General features: G+C 32.7%; 2 protein-coding genes across 2 annotated transcripts; one reads left to right on the top strand and one right to left on the bottom strand.

Annotated features, from left to right (window-relative positions):
- LOC145189779 (uncharacterized) lies at window positions 1–7,936 on the top strand. The gene is made up of 6 exons (XM_090090773.1): window positions 1–23; window positions 3,736–4,064; window positions 4,414–4,778; window positions 5,188–5,678; window positions 6,286–6,541; window positions 6,772–7,936. Exons 2-6 carry the CDS (start codon window positions 3,757–3,759, stop codon window positions 7,818–7,820), a joined length of 2,469 nt encoding a protein of 822 aa, XP_089946899.1. The 5' UTR covers window positions 1–23; window positions 3,736–3,756; the 3' UTR covers window positions 7,821–7,936.
- A 2,092-nt stretch (window positions 7,937–10,028) lies between these two features.
- LOC149887112 (uncharacterized) lies at window positions 10,029–15,608 on the bottom strand. Its single transcript, XM_090091475.1, has 4 exons — window positions 15,234–15,608; window positions 12,507–13,436; window positions 11,853–12,143; window positions 10,029–10,187 (listed from the first exon to the last, which is right to left on the bottom strand). The coding sequence occupies exons 1-4, from the start codon at window positions 15,606–15,608 to the stop codon at window positions 10,029–10,031; spliced, it is 1,755 nt and encodes a 584-aa protein (XP_089947601.1).
- Window positions 15,609–22,920: the final 7,312 nt, after the last annotated feature.

The raw sequence follows: 22,920 nt of genomic DNA, 5'->3' as shown, positions 1-22,920 counted from the left end.
TAATAAAAAATTCAATTCAAAAGGTAAAAAATTAATATCAAAATTTTTTTGCTTTTAGGATTGCGCGCGTAATTAGTGACAAGTTGAGGATGGAATGTTTTTTCTTTTTAAACTTTAATTTAGAGTATACTAAATAAAACTGAAATAACATATAAAAGTTGTTCTTCCATGCTTGAACAGAACAGCGTTTACATAGATACAAATATGTATGATTTTGAAAACGTTTATTGCTGTGTTCGGTTTATTATGAAATAGATGGCATTAAGATAAGTAAATAATATGATATTGCTATATATATATATATGTGTGTGTGTGTGTGTGTGTGTGTGTGTGTGTGTGTGTGTGTGTGTGTGTGTGTGTGTGTGTGTGTGTGTGTGTGTGTGTGTGTGTGTGTGTGTGTGTGTGTGTGTGTATATATATGTATGTATATATATGATGGTGAGATTGATGACCTTTAATTTTATACATGAGCAAAAACGTTTTCTACAAACTACAAAAGCCTATTTTAAAAAAAAGAACACAAGAAAGGTTTTCTTAGGAGACCCTCTTAAATTAAAGCTTGCATGTCTAACATTTCGTATATATGAAGAATTTTTTCGTATATATGAAGAATTCTTTATTCTTTCGTTCGCGCTTTTTATGCGTAAGTTAGTAACAGGCTCAAAACGCTTTAAATTGCGACTCAAACGCTTAAGTTAAAAGTTTTTAAGGCTTTAGTTAAAATGGTGCTAAATTTTAAGAAGAATTATTAGATAATAAGTTATTTTTTGATTAAGTTTTTGAGATTATGTGACAATGCAAGTTTACTTTGAAAGTATATGTAAAATCTGCTTTTATGTATGAAAGATATGTGATTCCATTTTCATTTTTTTGATTGGGGAGCTGGAGGTGGGTTGGGGGGAGCATTTCAGTTAATTTATTGTAATATTTAATTCAGATTTCACTTTGTGATGCTTCATAAATGTGATAAATTCCGGTAGCATTAAACTCAAACCAATCGTGCTGATATAGTTCAAATCTGGTTGGCTTAACAAATAAAATATTCAGTGAGTATAAGTGAAGTTTCAATTGTAACAGTGTGAACTCTGCATTAGCTATGAAAATGGATTATTCAAAACCACTCAAAGAGTGGTTTTGAAGAAACCAATGCAACATTCAAAAAATATAATAAGGCATTAAAGTTGACGATCCTGCTTCATAGCTGTAAATTATGTGTTGTTTGGCAGTCTTTCAAAGGATATTAAGGAAAGTTAAGAGTAGATGGTTTAAAAACGAAGACTGCAGAGGCGAAGATTGTGGAAAAGGTTCATATACGACTGGGAAATATGAGGGGTCCTTGGTCTTAGTACTAGAATGAACAAGTAATATTTGATCCATGTGCTTCACATTCTTTTGACCATGTAAAAGTTTTACTGATTAAGCTCTAGTACATAAAAAGAGAGATGGATGAATCGATGTTTCTTTTAAAAAAAAAACGTGAAACGAGTTGGTTCTTAAAATTCTGTTAAATTATCCAAATTAATAATCTATTCTTTTTGTTTAAAAAAAACATAACTTTTTGTATCAAATTTTATGGCATCAGATTAGTTATTATTATGCCAATTTTATTAGATATTTAATACTTTAAGTTTCTTCTTCTTAATGCTTCATACTGTCGTTGTATTTTTTAAAGTTATCTTAGTTAACCTTTACATTTGTTTTTATTTTTCAAATGAAGAGTTTAATCAATTTTTCGATTGTCTCTGATAAATCTAACAAGAAAATTTTATCATCGGAGCAGCACTGAAAAAAATATATGTACCAGTGATAATGCGGAATATTAAAGTCCTTTCTATTTTCTGAACTAAGATCTTCTGTTAAAATGAAACTCGGTATTTGATAGCATTATTATTATTATTCAAATAAAATTTTTAGACATTGTTAAGTCTCTTTTGATATCGTATTCCTGTCTGGGAATGCGTTTTCAATAATCTGATAAAAATCTGACAAAAAAACTACTAATGCTCTTATCATACTTGTCTCAAACATTATTTGCGTGCATTTATCATAAATACTTTTTTCACGATTAGAAATAGTTTTTCGGGTTGCTACCTAACATTAACACTTGTATTTTAAAAATTTCTTTCGTCAAAATCACAGTAACGCGTCAAACAAACCCCAGGGGGAATATTTAATTACAGGTATAGTGTGAAGTGAGGCAACATATCTGTTGAAATAAAATGCTGATATTTTGTAAACAAGAAACCCCTTTCTTGATTTTCAATAGTCTCCAAACGAAAGCAACATTTTTATCAAATATCATAGTTCATTTTCATCAAATTTCAGAAAATATCATGGTGTTTTGATATGTTTATTTTGGTTGTGAGAATATACACAAAATAATTGGATACCTATTTGTTCTAGAAATCCATTTGGGTATAAAATACAATTTTCAGTTTAAAAATCTATAGTACTCTAGAACTACAATGTTCAAAGTATCAGATGGTGTAAATTTACAAAGGTAAATTTTAAAGTTATTGCTTTTAAAAATTGGGTTGGTTGATCTATAAGGAATAAATTCATATTTTTGCGTCAGAATCCTTGAACCTCTTTTATGGCAGATACAGAAACAAAATGAACAAAATAAGCTACTTCTATATCTTCCATAGAATGAAAGACAAAAATAAATGATAAAAAAAAAACAAAAACTCGATCCGTGTGTTTTTGGATTTCTTTTATGATTGTTGGAAATTAAGATGATTTAGATGATTGTCGGAGAAAAATCTTCCTTCTCTTATTAATTCTGATAGTTACTTTTGACTCTAATTGTTAAACTTTTATTAGTTTTTACAGGGCTCCTAAAATTTGTTGTGTTAAATGCTGATTTTTCTCATTCTTGATTTGTATTCCTTTTCTCAGTGCTAACTTTTAGTCAACTCGAAAAAACATGCATAAATTTAAAAAAAGATAAACAAAACTGCGTTGTAATCAATCTTAAGTATTAGTAAATCACAAGCCCCTTAAACTTTTCCCTAAGCCACTACTTGGTTATGTTTTTTTTAGCTTTAGGTGTGTCACAAACCACACACTTCTTTATTTCGATAACTTAAGGGTTGTTCTGCTTTGATTTTTAAGAAGGGAGAATTGCACCAAATTAATTGTTTCAATGCAAAAAAATTCACCGTGGGCGTAAATAACATTATATAAAAATTTGCATGTATTTCCTTTTTAAACTGTCAATTACAGGAAAAGGAATAAGTATACTTTTTTAACGTGAGAGTTTTCTGGAATTTTATAGTTAAAAAGAAAACCACAGTAAAACAACAATTTTAAAATTGAAAAAAAAATAAATCAAAACAGAATTCATCCCCTCCCCCAACCTCCCTCAAATTTATGTTTATGGAAGAAATTTTTATTTCATATTCTCAAGAAATAAAAAATAATAGAAAAATAAAGATAAGAAAATAGTTTCTTATTCTGGTGAACGCCTTATTCACTGTTAAGTAATTTTCATTTTTTACTTAAAAGTGCAAAAGCAATTTAACAAAATAGTGATGAAATTATTTTACGCTACATTAAGTATGCAATCAAGCCACACGTTTTGATTAAATGTGGATTCCTTGAAAACTTTCTGGAAATAGGTTTTTTACGTTACTAAATATTTCCGTGATAACTGCTTACTTTTGTTTTTGTGATTCTTTTCTCAACTATTCTCCAAATCTAATTTTTGTGTCCTTTTTGAATTTTTTTTTATAGGTGATACTGTTTCACTTTATCATGAAACCATGTGTGAACCTGGTAGTGGTGGTATCCATAGTAATCGCTGTTGTTATTGCTGATTATAATGATGATTTGAAAAAAATCAGTGATACAATCCAAACTATTAACTCCCAATTAAGAGATTTGACACAGCAATTAACAACCTCACAAAGTCAAAATGACAGAAGAAGAAACTTCGTTAATGACTTAGAGAAAAAAAAAGATGAAGATAGCAGTTTTAGTAATACGCAAATGAATGACCTTTTGAATGCTTTTCAAAAAGATGCTGATTCGCAGTTCAATGCTGGAGTCCCAGTTCTGCTTAAGTATGTCAGTATTATCAAATTAACAATTTCTGTTTCGATAAAAAAGTGAAAATTTTTTCAGAAGCGAACAAAAAATTTTCAAAACCCATATAAATTTTCGAACAAATTTTTGATATTGGTTTTACTATTTCAAAGAGTTATTATCATTATTATTATTATTTTTATCATTATTATCATCATTATTGTTATTATTATTATTATTATTATTATTATTATTATTATTATTATTATTATTATTATTATTATTATTATTATTATTATTATTATTACTATTATTTGTTGTTTAAAACAAAAACTTAAAAAAAAAGCTATAATTTATCTTTTCAACTCAATTTTTTGTTATGAATAGGTATATTGAGGAAAGAATAAACACTGAGTACAATAAAAGTTATTACAGCTTGATATCCTCGGTAGAGAGCGAAAAAGCGTTATACAGAGATAAGAGGAAATGGTTTTATGATTGGATGTCTCGAACACAAAATAACACTCTCAAACTCTATCCATACTATGCTGAAACTCAAACGAATATATCTGCAAGCTTAGCTAAATTTTATACGTCACCTGAAGACAAGCGTGTAGCTGATGCAAAGGTAGACAGTTTGCAAACAGATTTTTTGAACATTATAAAGCAGTTGCAAGCTGACCAATTTCACGAAGAAGAGAAACATAGGTCAGACGGACAATCTGGGCTGAAACAAATGCGAACGACTGAAGGTTTGTAGAAAGCAAAGAACTATCAAATTTTTTTCAACTTTGAATTATTATCATAACATGACATAAAATGTCCGGAATATTATTCAACTATCATCGACTGAGTTTCATATTTAATTTTAACAATATAAAGTGACCAAAAAAAAATACATATTTCGATTTCTAAGATTAGATTTTTTTTTTCAACAGAGGTGAAAAATAAGGATTGAAAAAAAATGGCATTTTTAAAATTTTCTTTACTTTAATGTCAAATAGAAATTTTCAATAAAAAAACACTAAATTGATTTTCAGCGTAATAAATTTTATATATTTTACATTTTAGATTAATTTTCTGTATAATTTCTTTAAAAGTTTTTCGTAGTTTTTTTTCTTTTTTTTCCTTCTTTTTTTTAAATACAATCTAAACTTTTAGTTGGAGAAAAAAACTACTACACACCGACTTATGTTGGTGACTCCATTGCTGCAATACATAACCATGATAACCATGTAAGAACAGTAGGGATGGGAGAGTTCATTGCAGTACTAAATGGAATTGAGTTTCGAACTAGACACAACGATTATACACTTTATAGAGCAGCCACTAACAGTAATGCGTATAAAGCAACTGAACCAATTCCTTTTCCAAATATTCCTCCTGAGGTTATTGCTGCTGGCACATCATACTGCAAAGTCTCACCTGGTGAAGATTGCGATGTTATAGGGCAAGTAATAGAAATGAGAGAATGGTTTAGAGCGTTTCAACTTCAAGACGCTTCGATAAGAAATTATCCTGCTTATTTTAAACCTATATTGGTTTATTTGGAAGGAGGTTGGACAACATCCAGTGGTGGAAAGATTGATGAACCATTTAACAGCGATCGACATCATATTGATGCTGAGAGCTGGCAGGATCTTCAAGAAAAGGTTTTTAAAGACTTTTTTTTGTTATAAAAGGTGATAATTTTATAACAGTTTTTTTTTTTTTGTGTGTGTCTTTTAAGTAAGCGTCAAGTTTACGTACCAATTTTTCTTGTAGCGGTCATATTTATCTTTTTTAACATGAAAATTTTGATAAAAACAATGATATAAAAGTTAATCCAGTAGTAATTCAACAAAAAAGAAATAAATGTAAATATTTTTGTACGCGTAGCTATATTTTGGTTTATCCCCATAATCTTAAAAAAGTAGAATATTTATTTGGCAAAATAATTTCACTAAAAATTTTTGTCAAAACTTCAGTGATGTTCTAATGAAATGAAATCTTAACTTACAAAATTTGTATAAAAAATGAGTAAATTAACTGTTAGTCATTGAACATAATGAACATATTTTTGATTAATCAATTTGTTAACAATTAGTAAAATATAGATTAATTGTCTGATAGCAAGTATCGTTATTTTGATATTTAAATTTCTAAATTGAATAACTGAATTATAATGAAGATTTCATATCAATATCGATATGAAATTTGACATTAGTATGAAACTGATATTACTAAAAAAGGTATTTTTTACACTCGATTCCCCTCTAGACTCGTTATACATCTTACACTGGAACAAAAAGTCTTCTTGAAAACCTCTCACATCTTCCAACTAAAATTATTCGAGTTACAAAGGATAACCAAACTGTTTTGGCACAATGGAATTACAGAATTCTGTGCCATCCAATCAGCAAAGATCTAGGCACAAACAAGCTTAAGCTTGTAAAAGAAACAGCGGCAATAGTTGGGCAGCGTATGAATGATCAAGCATACTCACAATCAAGAGCAGCTCGATATGATATTACAGGTATTTTATACATTACTTTATTTTATTAAAACTACCTGTTAAATGTTGTCCCAAGATCTTCAAGAAACGTTTCGTCGAACGTTTTTGTCCCACACAGGTTAATCATTACAAATGTTGAACAGAAAAGAAATCTTGTAAGTATAAAAGGTGATGTGTTTAAGCATATGTATGTTTAAACGGAGTTTTTTATAAACTTGTTTTGATAAATAACGGTAAATTTGTTAATACAGGTATAAATATATTCCACGAGAGAGATGAAAGACCTCTATCATACACGTACCTTGATTCAATTATGGAAGAAATACCAGGGTTAAACAATTATGGATCATTCATTAGGCCAAAACCATTTAATAGTCCTGAAGATGTCATGTTATCAGCGAATCCACAGACCCCCGACAAAGAAGTTAATGCAGCATATTACTATCGTACTTTTATCCAAAAGACAAAAGAAGGTGTTAGATACCCCCGACAATATGGTTTCAATGATCGCTTTTATGTTGCACACACCACTCAATCTAACATTCCTGAGGTTTCATACACACGGGACGATGGTGTAACGGAAAATGCAGCTGTCACTTATGCGATACCATTGGAAGTGGTATATTTGACTCCCCTAAGTGCTTGGAATCCATATAACATTTCATACAGCGATGTGCTGTCAAACGGATCAGGCACTAAAGGCGACCCTTATTTGTACGCAGCTTCTTCACAATACTTCCTAACTCCCAGTATATTTTTTTCTAATACTACCAAAGACACTTCAACAGCAGATACTACTCCTAAAGGAGCAGTTATGATGAAAACACCTCGAGGTGATAGAGCTGTTTTCTCGTCAGGAGTGCGTATTCTTTTCCCACCTATTGATGGATTACCAGGTGTAATTCGGCAACGGTATCCAGTAATGCCAGCTTTTGCAGAAGGAAGTGCCGAGTATAAAAAATTAAACGCTATTGAAGACTCTATAACAGAACCTCCGCCGCCCAAAGCGGATATAAGAAAGTTTACAACAGGTGTTTCCCACACATCAGCTAATACTCATGACCACACTGTTGAAATATCAGAAGATGACTACAATCAGTTGTTGTCAGGCGCGAAAACTGTAATCACAGCTCAAACCTCCTCATCAATTCAACATTTTCATAGTTTACTAATCAAGAAAAAAGCTGATAATAAATTGTATATTGCTGACTGTTTAGAGACATGGGTACCGGATTTAGTGCTTCACTCAGATCAGGTTTGCAGAGATTACCACCAAAATACCTTGACACCGGAAGCATAAAAACAACGCATGATTTTCATATTGCAAGCACGTACTTTTTATATTGTAACTACGTGATAAATGTTTGTTTTTAAAAAAATGTTTCTTTTCCTTTTTGAAAGTGTTTAATCAGCAAATGCATTCGGTTTTTATTTCCGTAAAATCCCTCATCATACAGCTTGGTTTGGCTCGCTTGGTTTGACTCGCATTTCCACTTACTACTACTTTATTAGTTGATTTTTAAATTGCGTTTAAAAATGTTTCTTAATGAGAAAAATGAGGCAAATGAGCTTAAAGCTGGTTTTCTTGGTAGCTTTAAATTTTTCATTCGAAAAAAAAAAATGGAGTTTTAAAGTTATGAAAGTCCAGCATACTGAAGTAAATTATCTTTGCCAAATTAAAACTCTCAATGATTTTGTCTACAGAAATCTGTTATTTTATTTTTCAGCTACACGAAAAATTTTAGCAACATTTTGAGGCTTAAATATACATTTATACTATTTTTTCGGTTACCATGCCACCACTTCAATTTATTTATACTTAAGCCGCATTACAGCTATTTTTATTCTTATGGTTTTTTTGTTTCTGACGTATATTTTTTTTAAGCTAATATAGATCTACTGGCAGGTTTTATATGTGGTTAAAGGCTTTTCACTAGCGGGTAATACTTGTAAAAACTTTCACTACGCTAATGATGAGAGAAGAACCTAAATTTTAAGATATAGTTCGGATTCTTTGTAACTCGTGTTCTCTTCGGTACAGTTCGAGTGCTTTTTTATTTATTTGTCATTTATAGTCGAGTTTAAAACTTTTGAAGTTTTGAATCCTGATTTTTACCTCATTCATTTCTTTACGGAAGTAAACGCTACCTTTGCACAGTGAGACAAAATCGAGTTTTTTTGTGTTAAAGTTGTTTTATCAGTTTTTGTTATTAGAATTGTTATAATTAAAGAATACATAACATAAAAATAGTAATATCAAACGCCTATCTATCATATTTATTGCTGAAACTTTAAAATCTACATAAAAAGTAAAGTTATGAAAGTCAGAATTGGTGGTCAACCAGTTCTGTAGGAAGCTGCATCAGTTTATATAAATCAAATTAAAAATATAACCATTTAGGATTTTTCTTGATAAATGCAGATTCTATGTATTTAAAAAATATTCAAGCCTGATTTAAGAAAATCCCAATTTGGTCATTGTTCTAATCAAACTCAAAGAATGTTATTAAATGTTTGCATGATTTTGCAGAATTTTGTAAAGGGTTGTAAATGTCATGATATTTTATCTAAAAACAAAATTGCAACTAGTGTTTTTTTTTCCAGTAGAAGATAACTGTAAAAAAAAAAAAAAGAAATTATTAGTATAGTATGCGTCTTATTAATCCGCACTAATTTTTGAAAATGGTAGGTTGTAAAAAGAAGTTAACCAGAAAACATTTTTGGCAAATTAATTCATTTCATGTCATTTTTTTATGAATTGTGGGGAATTATTTAGACTTTCCCTGAGACACTTAAGAGTCACTTTTTGAACTTGATAATATTTTTTACATCTGACTGCGAATCAATACATTTTACAAAATACACTCTCTTTTTATACACTTTTACAATTGCGTCATTTTCACACATTTAATGCAATAACAAATACATACATTAACACCTACATACATTAGCACCTATAAACATTAACACCTACACACATTAGCACCTACAAACATTAACACCTTCGTACACACTAATTACATCATGAAGTCTTTATTCACAACAGAATTTCAAATAAGTTACTCAATGTGTGAAAGTGGCCTTAATTACAGACTTAATTCTGGGCCTGAACCTCTTTCGTACTTTATGAACATACTCCTTGAGCATGGCATTCCATTCACTGCTTGATGAGACTTTCTGAGCTTGAATACTGTTGTGAGGAGATGTACAGGTTTTGACTCAACTCATACTGTAGTCCAGAGTGTTTAAATCTAGAGAGGTTGGTGGCCACAAATTTTTTTCCTAAGAAGCGGGGATGGTTTTTCTGAGCCACTTCTGGGTCTTTCTGGTTGTGTGGGGTGGAGTCCCTTCCTGTTGGTACACGATTTCGGAGGTGAATATGGCCGGATATGGTCATCCAAGATTTTAATGTACACATCTGTATTAATTTTGACCGCTCAATTAATAAAAATCATGGTGGTGGTGGTGGTGGGGGGGGGAGCATCTTTAGGCCATTTAATGCCAGAACTCAAAACGTCATCGCAGAATCAGGATATTTTGTCTTGAACTTAAGCATAATGGACTCTGGAACATTTTCTGGGTTTGAGGTACTAATATAGATCTCACTCCTGCTATTTGATACAGAATTATGTGTTGACTTTTTTAAGGATGGACAAAAAATCCCATCCTTAAAAAAGTCAACCAATATTTACTTTAAAAAGTCAACCAATAATTACTTTTTTCAACTCTTTTGGACTTGAATTCTTCAGTAATGAGGTGTCTTTTTGATTTAGCTTTAGACTTGGCCTTCAGGTCATGTTTTACAACATTTCTGGGCGCCTAAGTTAGTGCCGATTGTAAGAGCGCTCTTTTACTTGTTAGCCTTCAGCGACTAATATATCCTTATAAAGGCCTAATATATCCTTATATAGGCGGATATATTAGGCTAAAGCTCCTATAACCAGCGTAATTGAAAAATCTTTCTCCCCTTTTCCTTGTCTGTCGTTGTAGCCTTATAAAATATTACTTCGATCTTATTAACTTAGAATTTTGGTAGATGGCTGAACTATTAAGTGAAGTTAATAACTTAAGTAGAACATCTTGGGGTAAATTATTAAAGGAAGCTAATTTCAAGCTTGACATAAGTAAATACAATATAAAATATTTATATTTATGGCTAAACTACAACTGATAAATTTGACGAGCAAATTTTGCAAAAACAATTCTAACTTTTAAAATGACGATTTCAGCTTGGTACATCGCTAAAAAAATCAAATCAAAAGTAGACGTAAAAGATAAATTTAAAATGGGAAACGAAATTAGTGAACATCCTTCTTCCATTGCTCTGTTAGTTGATGAATTTTCATATCTTATGTTTGATTGAATTGGATTAGAAGAACAAAGGATAAAAGATTGGCTTTTACTTCCCCACCAGTATTGGTTTACTCAATCTGTTTTTAAAAGGTTTCAGAATGATGCCAACTCTTTAATTGTAGTAAATAATCATTGAGAAAGATCTATTGGAAAGAAGCAGCAATTTATTCACCTATAAAAAAATGAGGAAGATAAACAGAACACATTGCTAACTGTTGAAAAAGTTCGTTATGCTTTCAGAACACCTGGAAGAGGCTCAGACATTTTAGAAGTAAATTTGCAGAAAGCTTATCTTCACTTAATAAAAGGAAGAAAAATGGTGAAAATGAGCATAAACACAAATTTTTTTGCTTTTGAAATTTAATCCAATAACATGAAGCTATTATCAAATATTGTAATTTTTTCAATTCAAAATACAAAAATAAAAATATTTTTTGAAAAAACTATGATACCATGTAACTACTACTAGGAAAAGCGGATTCTGAGCCATTGATACCCTTCCCATACTTAAGGGTTCTAGGACATTGATACCGTATTATATTGGGGGGTTCGATGTTATCCGAGATGGTGCCGAGAATATTCTTATCAGGTTTAATTTTTTAGGAAAAGGCGGTTCTGAGCCATTGATATATTCCTATACTTAATCCTAGCATACAAGATGGCGTCGTGTTTTTTTTCCGTTCTAAAATTATTTCTTTCTGCAATGTTAAGGAATGGATCTGATTTTGTAGTGTCCAATGGCTAGCGTATGTATTCCGTCTTCCAAGATGAATCTTTTATCGTCGTCAGCGCTGAGTGCTACTTTGTTGATTTCTTCAGTGTAGACATTGTGAAGATGGGAACGGATAACGTTCATGGTTGCAAGCTTTTCTGTCTTGTTCATTAAGCAGTCTTTATAATCTTGATGAGTGATGCGATTTTCAGCAACGCATTTCTGAATGCCTTTGCATTTTTTGTGATCTTTTATTTCATTAAAGACCTCATAGGAGTAGAGTTTAGGTCGAAGCCCAACAAACTCTTTAATTTGCTTACCAGCAGTCTCGTCCTTGAACATTCCAATAACTTTTTTGTTTAAACCAACCTTAAGCCCAGCGTTTTGAATGGCAGGATGATCTTTAGGAAATTCGCTAGTGTCAAACTTGTTTTCTACATCGTCGGCAATGTCCTGATAAAAATCTTCCGTTTCGATTTCGTAAAACAGAGAGTCAGTATCAGTCATTAACAATTTCAGCTTATCCCCGTATTTAGGCTTCATGTAGTCGTAGTGGTGCTGAAACATGAGAGTTTTGCTGATGTCTAGGATGCTCATTCCCAAGAAAACAGGCTTGTCGTAAAAGACACTTGTTCTTTTCATGTGGATGGCGATTAGGTTTTCATCAAAAATGGTATTTCGCTCATAATTAGGTTTTCTTGATAATTTTAGAGCTTCTTTTCTAGTGGTGATAAGCCTAACATCAACGCGTTTTAGAATATTCTCCATGGTCTTCCCAAAGACGGAGTTGTTCATAAGCTTGAAAAATTCCTTGTCAGATTCGTTTTCAGCTTTTGCTCTTAATCCAGTGTTGAGGTCAATATACTTTTTCATAAAAGGTTCTTCTTCAAAGGTGATACCACGATGAATTTTGGTAATAACTAAACCCATCCGTTCATAGAGTTTTAGGTTTTCATGATGAACAACGTATTTCTCCTTGTTGTTTAAATTAGGGACCAGCTTATCCACTTTTCCAATAGTCATTCTTTCAGAAGCCAAAGGATAGTCATTATGATCATCGTGAAGCTCTTCAGGATAGGCTAAATCAACTTCGAGAATGCAAGGTATGGATTTCCAATTGGAGAGTTCATCCTCAGCCATCCATCTAAATCCTCTAACAGGAAGAGGCTTACACATAGCCCATCCATACAAATTGTTAGCATCCAAGTATTGGATGAACGTGGATGGTTTTGAAGGATCGTAGGAATCACCCATGTATTTGTTATTGGCAGTTTCATGTCTGTTGGAGATCATGCTGATTCCACCACGTACACCTTTTTGAACCATGTTGAGCATATCAATATCGGTTAGAAGTTCTATCACGACTTCAGTTTTCTTTAGCATAGCGTCCCAAGCCAAACCAGGAGAGGTGTAATACCAAAGGGGGTCAAGGCCGTAATGTTTCAAGCAAGTGTCTCTGAAATCTTTAAAAATGTCTGCAAGTATCAGCACGTCGGACACGTTGTACAGCTCGTGATAGTCTTTAAACGTTTTACAGCAAAATACATCCCAAACGTTTTTCACATGCGCATAGTCTTCATCTTTTGCTGATTCATCTTTCAGTTTTGAATAGAATGCTTCAATAGGAGGTAATTGCGTCTCTGAAAACTTATCAATCGAGTCCACCCAGTCATAAGGGTAAATCCCTTTTCTCCTTATCAAACCAAACTGTTTCTTTTCGGGATAATATTCAGCTACGTTTTTGCACTGATTATCGGTGAGATTTTTAGATAATTTGTCTAAACCGAAGGGTAAGAATCTGATGCTGTCAATAAACCTTAGCTCTTTCCACACTTCTCGAAGTTTACCTTTCTTATCAGTAAATTCTCTCACTTTGATTTGCTTAGAGAAGCTGATATATTTTTCTTCATTGGTGGGTATACAATTGAGCTTTCCACCTAATTTCTTGATGAACAAATGGCTGTCGTAACCCGACAAATTATGGAAAATAATGGGAATGAATTTTGGAATTTTATAATCCAAGTTGCATTTGTTATGAGCAGCTCCACGATACTTTCCAGTCAAATGGCAATGGTCTAAGACTTTATCACCATTAAGATTTTTATTGCAAATGTGACATAGAGTTGCAGCCTCAAAATTCTTTTTATCCTTAACAGGCATCACTCTCTTTTTTATTAAATCAATCTTGTCGAAAATCTTTATAAGGTCTGTTTCAAGCATGGTTATAAATTTTTTAGCCACATCGTCATCATCACTTTCAGCTGTGTACATGACTGGTTTTTCTTTGTATAGGTTGTCGTCAAAGCATTTGATGTAATAGCAGAAGGAGCTTGGAACGTGCTTTTGATGTTGTTCGGTGTATGACTCTTTCAAATTCGGTGTGCAAGTGTTAACAGGTTTGGTAAAACTCTCAAAGTCTGCGTATACGACGTACGGAACCCTTATAGACTTGTTATAGTTTTTAAACTGGACGGTCGCCTCTTTTTTAGGAAGTTCGATTCTTACTGAAGCGTTGTCATAACAATAAGGTTGATGATTTTGGAGCTTTTCGTCCTGGTCATAGCCTTGCAGACAATTTCGACAATAATGTTTTTTTCTTTTTGTTTTTGATGTTTGCGTAGACAATAATCGACTCAAACTTTTAATGAGACAGTAATGGTCAGTGTCTTCGTTTGAAATAAACAACAAGTCAACACAGTGATTTCGATCAACAAATTCAGATATTCGCAAAGGGTAAGGTTTTTTATTTTCATACCCAAAGACGTTAATGCTGATAGTTGGATTATTTTTCTCAAACTTGTCGATTTTATTAAGCTTGACAGGAAACTCCATTCCATCCCAATGGAGCTCTTCTGATTTTAGAACCAAGTCTTCATCAATTCTTCCGTTATGCATATTTTTCAGATTCAAAGCTCGAGTGACTGACCATTTAAAGCATTGGTTGTCACGGTTTTCCATGTTGATGATCACCTTTTTGTCTTTCAGCTCTTTAGACAGCTCAATATATGAGGAACCGCTGAGAGGTTCGTAATCGATAAAGTTAATATCCATTCTTAAAATCTTTGACATGGTGCAATTAGATCCTAAAGCATTGTATTTGACACTACTTTCCAAGACTTTTTCTTCCATTTCGCTCATTAACGTTCTTACATCTGTAGTCGCTAGAATAATCTCTGATCTTGATGAAAAGGTTGCTTCCCGAGTCACTTCTTCACCAGTCGTGATACTTACGGATTTCATTTCACACGTTAAAATAATTCTTACTCTGGTGTTTCTTTCTCCTTCCATGGTTTGAATGGCAGACTCTCTTACCAAATTAAAAAAGGAAGTAATGTCTTGATAATGAGAAGAAGGTGTGTAAGAAAATAGTCTAGCAGCACGCTCTGCTGAATGTTCAGTCATATTAAACTTTACTGTAAAAGGTTTTGACGCGGGATGTTTATACACTGTTTTTAATACAAGTGATTTGATAGACTTTACCTTTTCATCGATTTTTTCCACTGATTCGCTTACCTTCTTCTTGACTACTTCAGGAACGTAGGGATCTATCCATTCTTTAATATCATTAAACTTAGTTGTAACATACGACGCCACACTTTTTGCAACTGCCGTCAGACTTGAAAAAAATGAAGGTCTCTGTGGAATGACTGGTTTTGGTGTCATGACAGGTGATGAATCTGAAACAGGCTCATCAAGGATGTGATTTGAAGCCATGACAGGTCTTTGAATATTAGGATTTTGTAAATGAATTGGTTTTAGAGCAATGACAGGTCTTGGTGGAATGATCGCTGGTTTCGGAGCAATGACAGGTCTCGCAACAACTGGCAACGGTCTTGTTTCAGTCGTTCGTCTACGAGGAGCAGGTCCATAACCAATGACAGTTCTTGTTGTTTTAATAGCCTCAACAAGCTCTTCCCTAGTCATTCTGGTATAGCCTTTTATAGCTCTTTCTTTAGCATCCCTTCTTAATGATGTCATTGATACTTTTCGATCTTTTCGATCTTTAACAGTTTTACTTTCCATTTTTATTACGGAAAGATTTTTCTTTATGTCACTTTCAATTTTTCGCTCTTTGGCGGTAGTTTTTGCTTTTTGCTCTTTAGCATCAGTTTTATCACCCATTTTATTAAGGGAAAGAAAATTTTTTTCGATGCATTCAAGTTTTCGCTCTTTAGCAATTAATTCTGGTTTTGAAGAATAGATACTCATTTTTATTATACTAAGATTTTCTTTAAGTCAATTCAATTTTTTTAAATCTTGGCACACTTTCAGCATATTTTCTTCTTCGAAAAGTTTTTACCGTTTTTTTTAATTCTCCCGTGAAAAGAATTAAAAAATTATTTAGAAAGACGTGAATACATATTTTTAATCTCTCTAATATGTTCAGTGATTTTACGACAATTATTACGTCCGCTAGCATTTAGTTTCCAATTTGTTCCGATCAGGAATTTATTACGCAGATAAATGTCTTCTTTTATATTTCTGATCACTTCTTCAAAAGGTGCTACTTCAACCATTTCTTTGAAAATGATTCGATGTTCCTTTGGAAGTTTTCTTATGTTTTTTAGAAATTTAAGCAAACTTTTTGATTTAGCCGTATCAGAAGTTGGCTCAAAGCAATCATCAAGAGCATTTAAAAGATCATCCTTTTGCATGCTTTCCATCTTTTTATTTATGCCAAGAATTTTATTTAAGTCAATTTTTTAACATGACAAAAGTTAAAAAATCAATTTTGCTGCTTTTTACGTTTTTCAAGCTTTTCAGAATTTAAAAATTCAATCTTGATTCCATTATCCACCTTTCCATCTCGACGCTCTAAATATCTCCATCCACGTCCAGTTCCTGCCATCGCTTTGTAAAGAGACTTGTATTCTACCACCTCACCCGTTTCAATGTTGGTTATTCTCACAGTGATGGGTTTTTTCTTAACAAAACTAAGCCATTCCCATTTTGGATCAACAGGTTTTTTTTCTTTTGGAGGAGGCTTTACTTTTTTTTCTTTTGCTCTTTCTAAAATCTCATCTTTACTGATCAAACTATTTTCAACCGCAAGCATCATCAACGTTATTAAATCATCTGCTGTTTTACTAACGCCGTTTTCATTCAACAAATTTTTCAAATACGATGTTGTATATCTCATTTTATTATAACAAGATTTTTTTTAAGTCAATTCAAAAATCATGATTCTTTAGAATACTCTCCAATGACTGGTCTTGTGTTTTTTATTGCTTTCACAAGCTCATCCTTTTTCATTTCCGAGTAACCTTTTATCGCATGGTTTTTACCTAATTCACGCAATTCTTTTACCGTTTTGCTATCCATTTTTTTATTCAGATAAAAAACTAATAAACAGCAGTCATGTTGGTTCCATCTGAAACAAATTTAAGCAGTTTGTCAGAAATAACCACTGCAAAAATAACTGTATTTGCAATAGTTGAAGTTCGAAATTTAAGGTTTACCACTAATTCAGCTGTTTCCGACGCCACTCTTTCTTTTTGCTTGCTGATATCCACAAAGAACAACGGATATAATTTTATATATTCAAGCAAGGTTAACCCTGATTGACAAACAAGATCATTTGTGCCGTAATATTTTTCATCAAAAGAGAACGCATCTGAATAAGCCATAACCACTCTCTTTTCTCCAAAATTCAAGTCGTAATTGTAATTTGGATACTTTATTCCATTAACAGTCACGTAAAAATTGCTAACATCACAATGGTCGAATAGTGACGGATTAACTGTTTGACTGGAATTTCTGTTTGTCTGAAGTCCGAACAAGATAAATCTTGGAATGCTTTTGTCAGTGACTCTTCCAAGCGACCAGGTAAATTCTGTTTGACCGGCTGGAATAAGCTGTCTTTCACATTTGTTTGATTTATAAGCCACTTGAATGGGGATTTTTTGAGCTATTAAATTCATGAAATCAGTCTTTTTCGAAATATCCAATTCAACGCGAGGCATATAAAGTCTGAATTTTTTAAGGTTGATCATTCCTGCACTAACACTTTCCGCTCTATAAATTGCATCATCGCATTCTTTCTTTGTAAAGGTGATGGTATGTCTAAACCCATAAACAACTTTGTCATAGGTTTCGCAAAATCCAAAAATGTGTTTCAACGGAATTTTAAACGAAAAAGCTCCAACGGATGTAGTGTCTGCAAACAAGTGGTCTCGTCTAACATTGAATCCTGAATTTCCAACAAGATTTGACGTATCCATATACCACATCTGATTTAATCCATCAGCAAACTGAAATCCATAAGGATATTTCATCAATCCAAGTATGGTGGTGGCTGGACCTGGATACATCACTCTTTCCACTTGCTCTCCCGACAAGTCATAAGTCACATCATTAAACAAATACATCAAAGCGTTGTTCACCAGTGCAATGTTGTCTTTAGCATCATAAAAGGTTCCATCGCTCTTTTTCAACACTCCTTCAATAAGAATGTAAGCCTCTGATGGTACTGTTTGAATCGATTGGCAGTCAATCTCAAAAGTAATCGTGCCTGAAGAATTTAAATCGAGATTGGTTGGAAGGTACTCAAAAAAATCAACTTTTTCAATACCAATATCATACTCTGGGTTCTCAGTCACTCTTAATCGCTCAGTACTTATCATTTTTTATATAATAAAAAAAATATTTAATTCATTTAAATGTCTCTCATTGCAAGTCATCGCAACAAAATGCTATCTTCATACTATTTTCATGCCCTGTCCCATTTTCACCAGGTCTTGGATTCGAATCGCGTTCTTTTTAGACATTTTCTTAATTTGAATAGATGAACCAGTCTTTAATTTCTCAATGGTCTTTTTACCTTTATCAATAGCTACATCTTTAGCAGCGGAAATGGCTGAAAGGGCTAACTCTGTCCCAGCAGATTTTGCAGCTGTAATCGCTTCTTGTCCAATTTTACTTGTTGCAGCATTTTTAAGCAAATTCACTGTTGCTTTTGACACACTTGACGCAGCTGCTCTTTTTATGAAATTTTTAATCATGTCTACAATACCACCTCCACCAACAACGTTCTTTTTCACATATCTTCTTTTGTTCACAATGAGCATTTTTAAAATAAAACACTTTTTTTAAATAATTTTATCAATAGTGCTCATTAACGATTTATATTCCTCTTTATTAATCTCCCCCTGTCTCAACAGCTCATCGCAAATAGCAACAGCCACATTTCTTGACTCTTTATTCCCAGCATGCCATGCAGCTACACTCAATTCAAGCTTTTCCACCAACGCATTAGGATTGCCTGGAAGAATAATGACACCACGACCTTTTTTACCTTTTTCAATACGCATCATTTTTTCCCAAATAGGAGCAATAAGTTGCTGATACTTTGGTCTTCTTGATGATTTCGGTTTATGCGGTTGCGAATCAGATCTTATAGCATCACTATCCATTAAAATTTTTTCATAATTTTGCAAATCTTCATCGGTATAACTCTTTGGTATTGTTAATTCAGTCATCAGTTCCCAAAGACCTTTTGTTCCTTCATACCTTTCATCACCAACAATGATATCATTTCCATCTATTTCAACCTCCATTTTTCCAATGTACATTTTATCTCCAACTTTGTTCACTTCGAAAGGCTTTTTCTTTTTTTGATCGACTGACAGGCTTTTGATCATCTTTTAATTGCTATCGATGATGGGCTTAAACAGCTTGCTCACATCAGCTTGAAAATTCGTATCTGAAATATTGTCATTCACGCTGTTCTGATAAATCCTCTTTCGTCTATCATAAATTTCTTTCAAAATTTCATCCCTTTTATTCGGATCGTGTATTTTAAAGAAAAACATCTTTTTAAAATACGTGGAAAAAAAACATAAATTGGTTTTACGATTATGTTGATCCTTTTTAAAATACGTGGAAAAAAAACATAAATTGGTTTTACGACTACGTTGATCCTTTCTTAAACATGTTATTGAACGTTTGAATCGCATCTTCTCTTCCTTTTTGAATCAAGTTTTCTTTAGTAACTTCATCTATTCCGTTTTTGGCTTTGACTCGTATTTCCTCCATCAAGGATTTAAATTTTTGAAGCTCACCAAGAATCAATTGAAATTCTGAATCGTTTATTTTTCCATCCATCAACGCTTTGGAAATGTGCTCGCTAATCGTATTCAATTTCGACTCAGCCAACACTTTGATCTTTTCATGCTTCTCCGCTTTCAATGCCAGTTTTTTTTTGACTTGCCCTCCTACAATGGATAAAAAACCCATGCCAATAGCCACACCTTCACACGCAATCGCAACAGGACTGGCAATAATGGTTGATAAAAGCCCAATTCCAGTCACACCTAAAGCAATGCATAAGGCTTGCATTGTTTTATCCACATTAGAAATGATCCTAAACACGCGATGATACTTTTTGCTCAGATGAACTCGCTTTGCTTTTTCACTCTCTATCTCTTTCTGAATTTCGCTTATTTTCTGAAGACGGTAAACATGCTCTCCTTCTTCTATAGGAGCTGATGGAAGAACTGGATAAAGTTTTTCATTCAATATTTCCATTTTTATTAAGAAAAAAACTATTTTAAATCAATGTAACTAATCTTACAAAGTTTTTCTCCTTTTTTAACAATCACGTCCTGTTTGCTGTTACTATTCACGTCCATAATAACATCATCTACAGACTCTGAAATAATAACTTCGTTTTTTCTATAATTCAATTGATCAGTAATTTTATTCATTAATGTTATCACTGCAACACCTTTCTCCAAATTCAGCCCAATGGATAAAGCTATCATTGTATGTGAGAGAGCAGCAAATTTAATGTCTTTCTGAGCAAAAATCTCATATTGTTCGTTAACGTTGAAATAAGGTGGATGATCTAACGTTTTCGTAGACACAATAATGTTACTCGGTCTTCTTTCCTCCAACTCTCTAACTCTCTCTTCCAAAATTTGTAATTGCAAATCCAAACTGTGGACTTCTGCTGAGACAACATTTCTAAAAAAACTTGTGAGGAGCATGCATTTTACATATTAAAATCAAATTTTTAGATCATTTTTGCAAACTTAACAATTCATTATTATCTACCCATGAATTAAACGAGTCTGGATATCCCAACCATTTGACTAACGACTTGCTCTTGGTTTTGCGAATGATTTTTTCAATTCTGAATGTGTCTTGATGTGTCTTTTGCATCTCCTGCTCGTAAAAGGTGCCTTGAATTTCTTCACCGTTAGCGTCAGAGATTTTATACGTGGGCGGATTCGTATACTGAACTTTTGACACTGTAAAAACCTTCTCTGTCCATCTCGGTGTATACCCCTTTTCAAAATGTGATTTCTTTTTAGTGATCCTCACTTTATCTCCAATGGAAAATTTAGGTTCTTGTCTTTCTGTTCTCACCTTTCCATTTAGATTCATCCATACCCTGCTTTTATTCTTTTCATCGCTAGCTTCAACTGGAGTCATTTTAATGGAAGAGTGTTTGGTGTGGTTGTAGTTATCAACCATTTTGTCTAAAACGTCAATGTATTTATTGGTGTTGTTAGCTGAAAAGTATTTAAACATTTTCTCTTTCATTGTTCTATTCCATCGTTCAACAACAGAACTTTTTTCTTCATTTTCAGTGGAGTATAATTGCACACCTAGAGCTTTTACATGCTTGTTATAAAACTCTTTTCCTTTATCCACCCACATTTTGACACACTTTCTCTCCTCAAATATTTTGCTTAGAGCGTTAGCTACATCAACTCCAGTTTTACTCTTTAACGGAACAATCCATCCATACTTTGAAAACACATCGATCACCATGAGCAAGTATTTAATTCCGTTGTTGAATTTTGAAAACGACTGCATGTCAACCAAATCTACAGCCCATATTTCATCAATGTCATTCACAAACACTTTTCTTCTTCTGAAATGATGTATTACTGGTTTATGAAGCTCGTTTGCAAGTTGATCCGTCCATTTCAAATCGCTCACACCAAATCCTTTTGTTGCTGAAGATGATCCATGCGATGAAACAAACTTGCATTTGGTAGTCCCGCAAGAGTCGCAAATCCCTTTTAACATATGTCTGTTGTTTTTTGTGATTTCGTTTTTCAAGTGAATGGTTTCAGTCTCTCTTCTACACTTAACGCAGTACATTTTAACATATATAAAAAAGTTTATATAAAAAATGGAAGTGATGAATTTGTCGTGTAAAATTGGGAAAACCAAAAGAAACAACAGCAAGCTTTTACCAAGAAGCATTCGAGGAATCATCGTTGGAAAGTCCGGTTGCGGAAAAACAACGTTGCTCTTAAATTTACTTTTAAGACCTGGGTGGCTAGATTACAACCGCTTGCAAGTCTTTGGCAAATCACTATTTCAACCTGAATACAAAATACTCAAAAGATCCTTCGAAAATAAACTTCCTAAAAAGGATATTGTTGATTTGTTAACGGATGATGTACAAGACGAAATGGAAAAATTGAATTTAAACCCTGAAGATGTTATTGAGGAAATTTCAAAAAAATATTCCGACAATGATGATATGGAGTGTCAATTCTTTGAAACGGCTGATGATGTGTCTGAACCTGAATCCTTAGACTCAACCAAAAACAATTTGATGATCTTTGACGATTTGCAATTAACCAATCAAAACAAGTGCGAAAAATATTACATCCGAGGAAGACATTCTAACGTCGACTGCTTTTACCTCGCTCAAAACTATTTTGAGATTCCAAGACATACCATCTGAGAAAATGCCAACTTTATCTGCCTCTTTAAACAAGACCAAAAAAGCGTTAATCACATTTATCAAGATCACGTTTCCTGCGATATGAAAATAGAAGAACTTAAAACCTTTTGCAATCATTGCTGGAATGAACCTCACGGATTTGCCGTCATCGATCTCTCTTCTAAAAAGAACGAGGGAAAGTACCGAAGCGGATTTGACGATTTTTTATTTTTCTAAAACAATTTAAAAAATAATTCTTATTTAAAAAATGTCAGGTATAATCATCGATGTAGATGGAAAATCAAGTGTTATCACCACTTATTTTTTGGATAAAATCGTTTTGACGAAGGAAAAAGTTATGAAATGGCTTTTCTCGGTCTTGAGACTTACAACAGCATTCCAAATGTAAGCAGTAAAAACAATTCTTTCAAATACAGCATGAACAATGGAGCTAATTGGGAAAACATTATCATTCCATCAGGAAGCTATGACATTAAAGACATCAATGAGTATTTGCAAAGGTCTATTTTAAACACAATAAAAACAGCTCAACGTGGAAGTTATATTATTGCAAATAAAATTAATTACTCTCCAAACAACCTTCAAATTGGAATCAATCTTAATACTTTAAAATCAACCATTAAACTT

This window comes from Hydra viridissima, unplaced genomic scaffold, assembly GCF_058129835.1.
Source record: "Hydra viridissima isolate aposymbiotic clone 2 unplaced genomic scaffold, HvirCarnegie_v1 scaffold_6, whole genome shotgun sequence".
NCBI classification, from domain to species: domain Eukaryota; kingdom Metazoa; phylum Cnidaria; class Hydrozoa; order Anthoathecata; family Hydridae; genus Hydra; species Hydra viridissima.
This window is presented reverse-complemented; position numbering and strand designations above follow the sequence as displayed.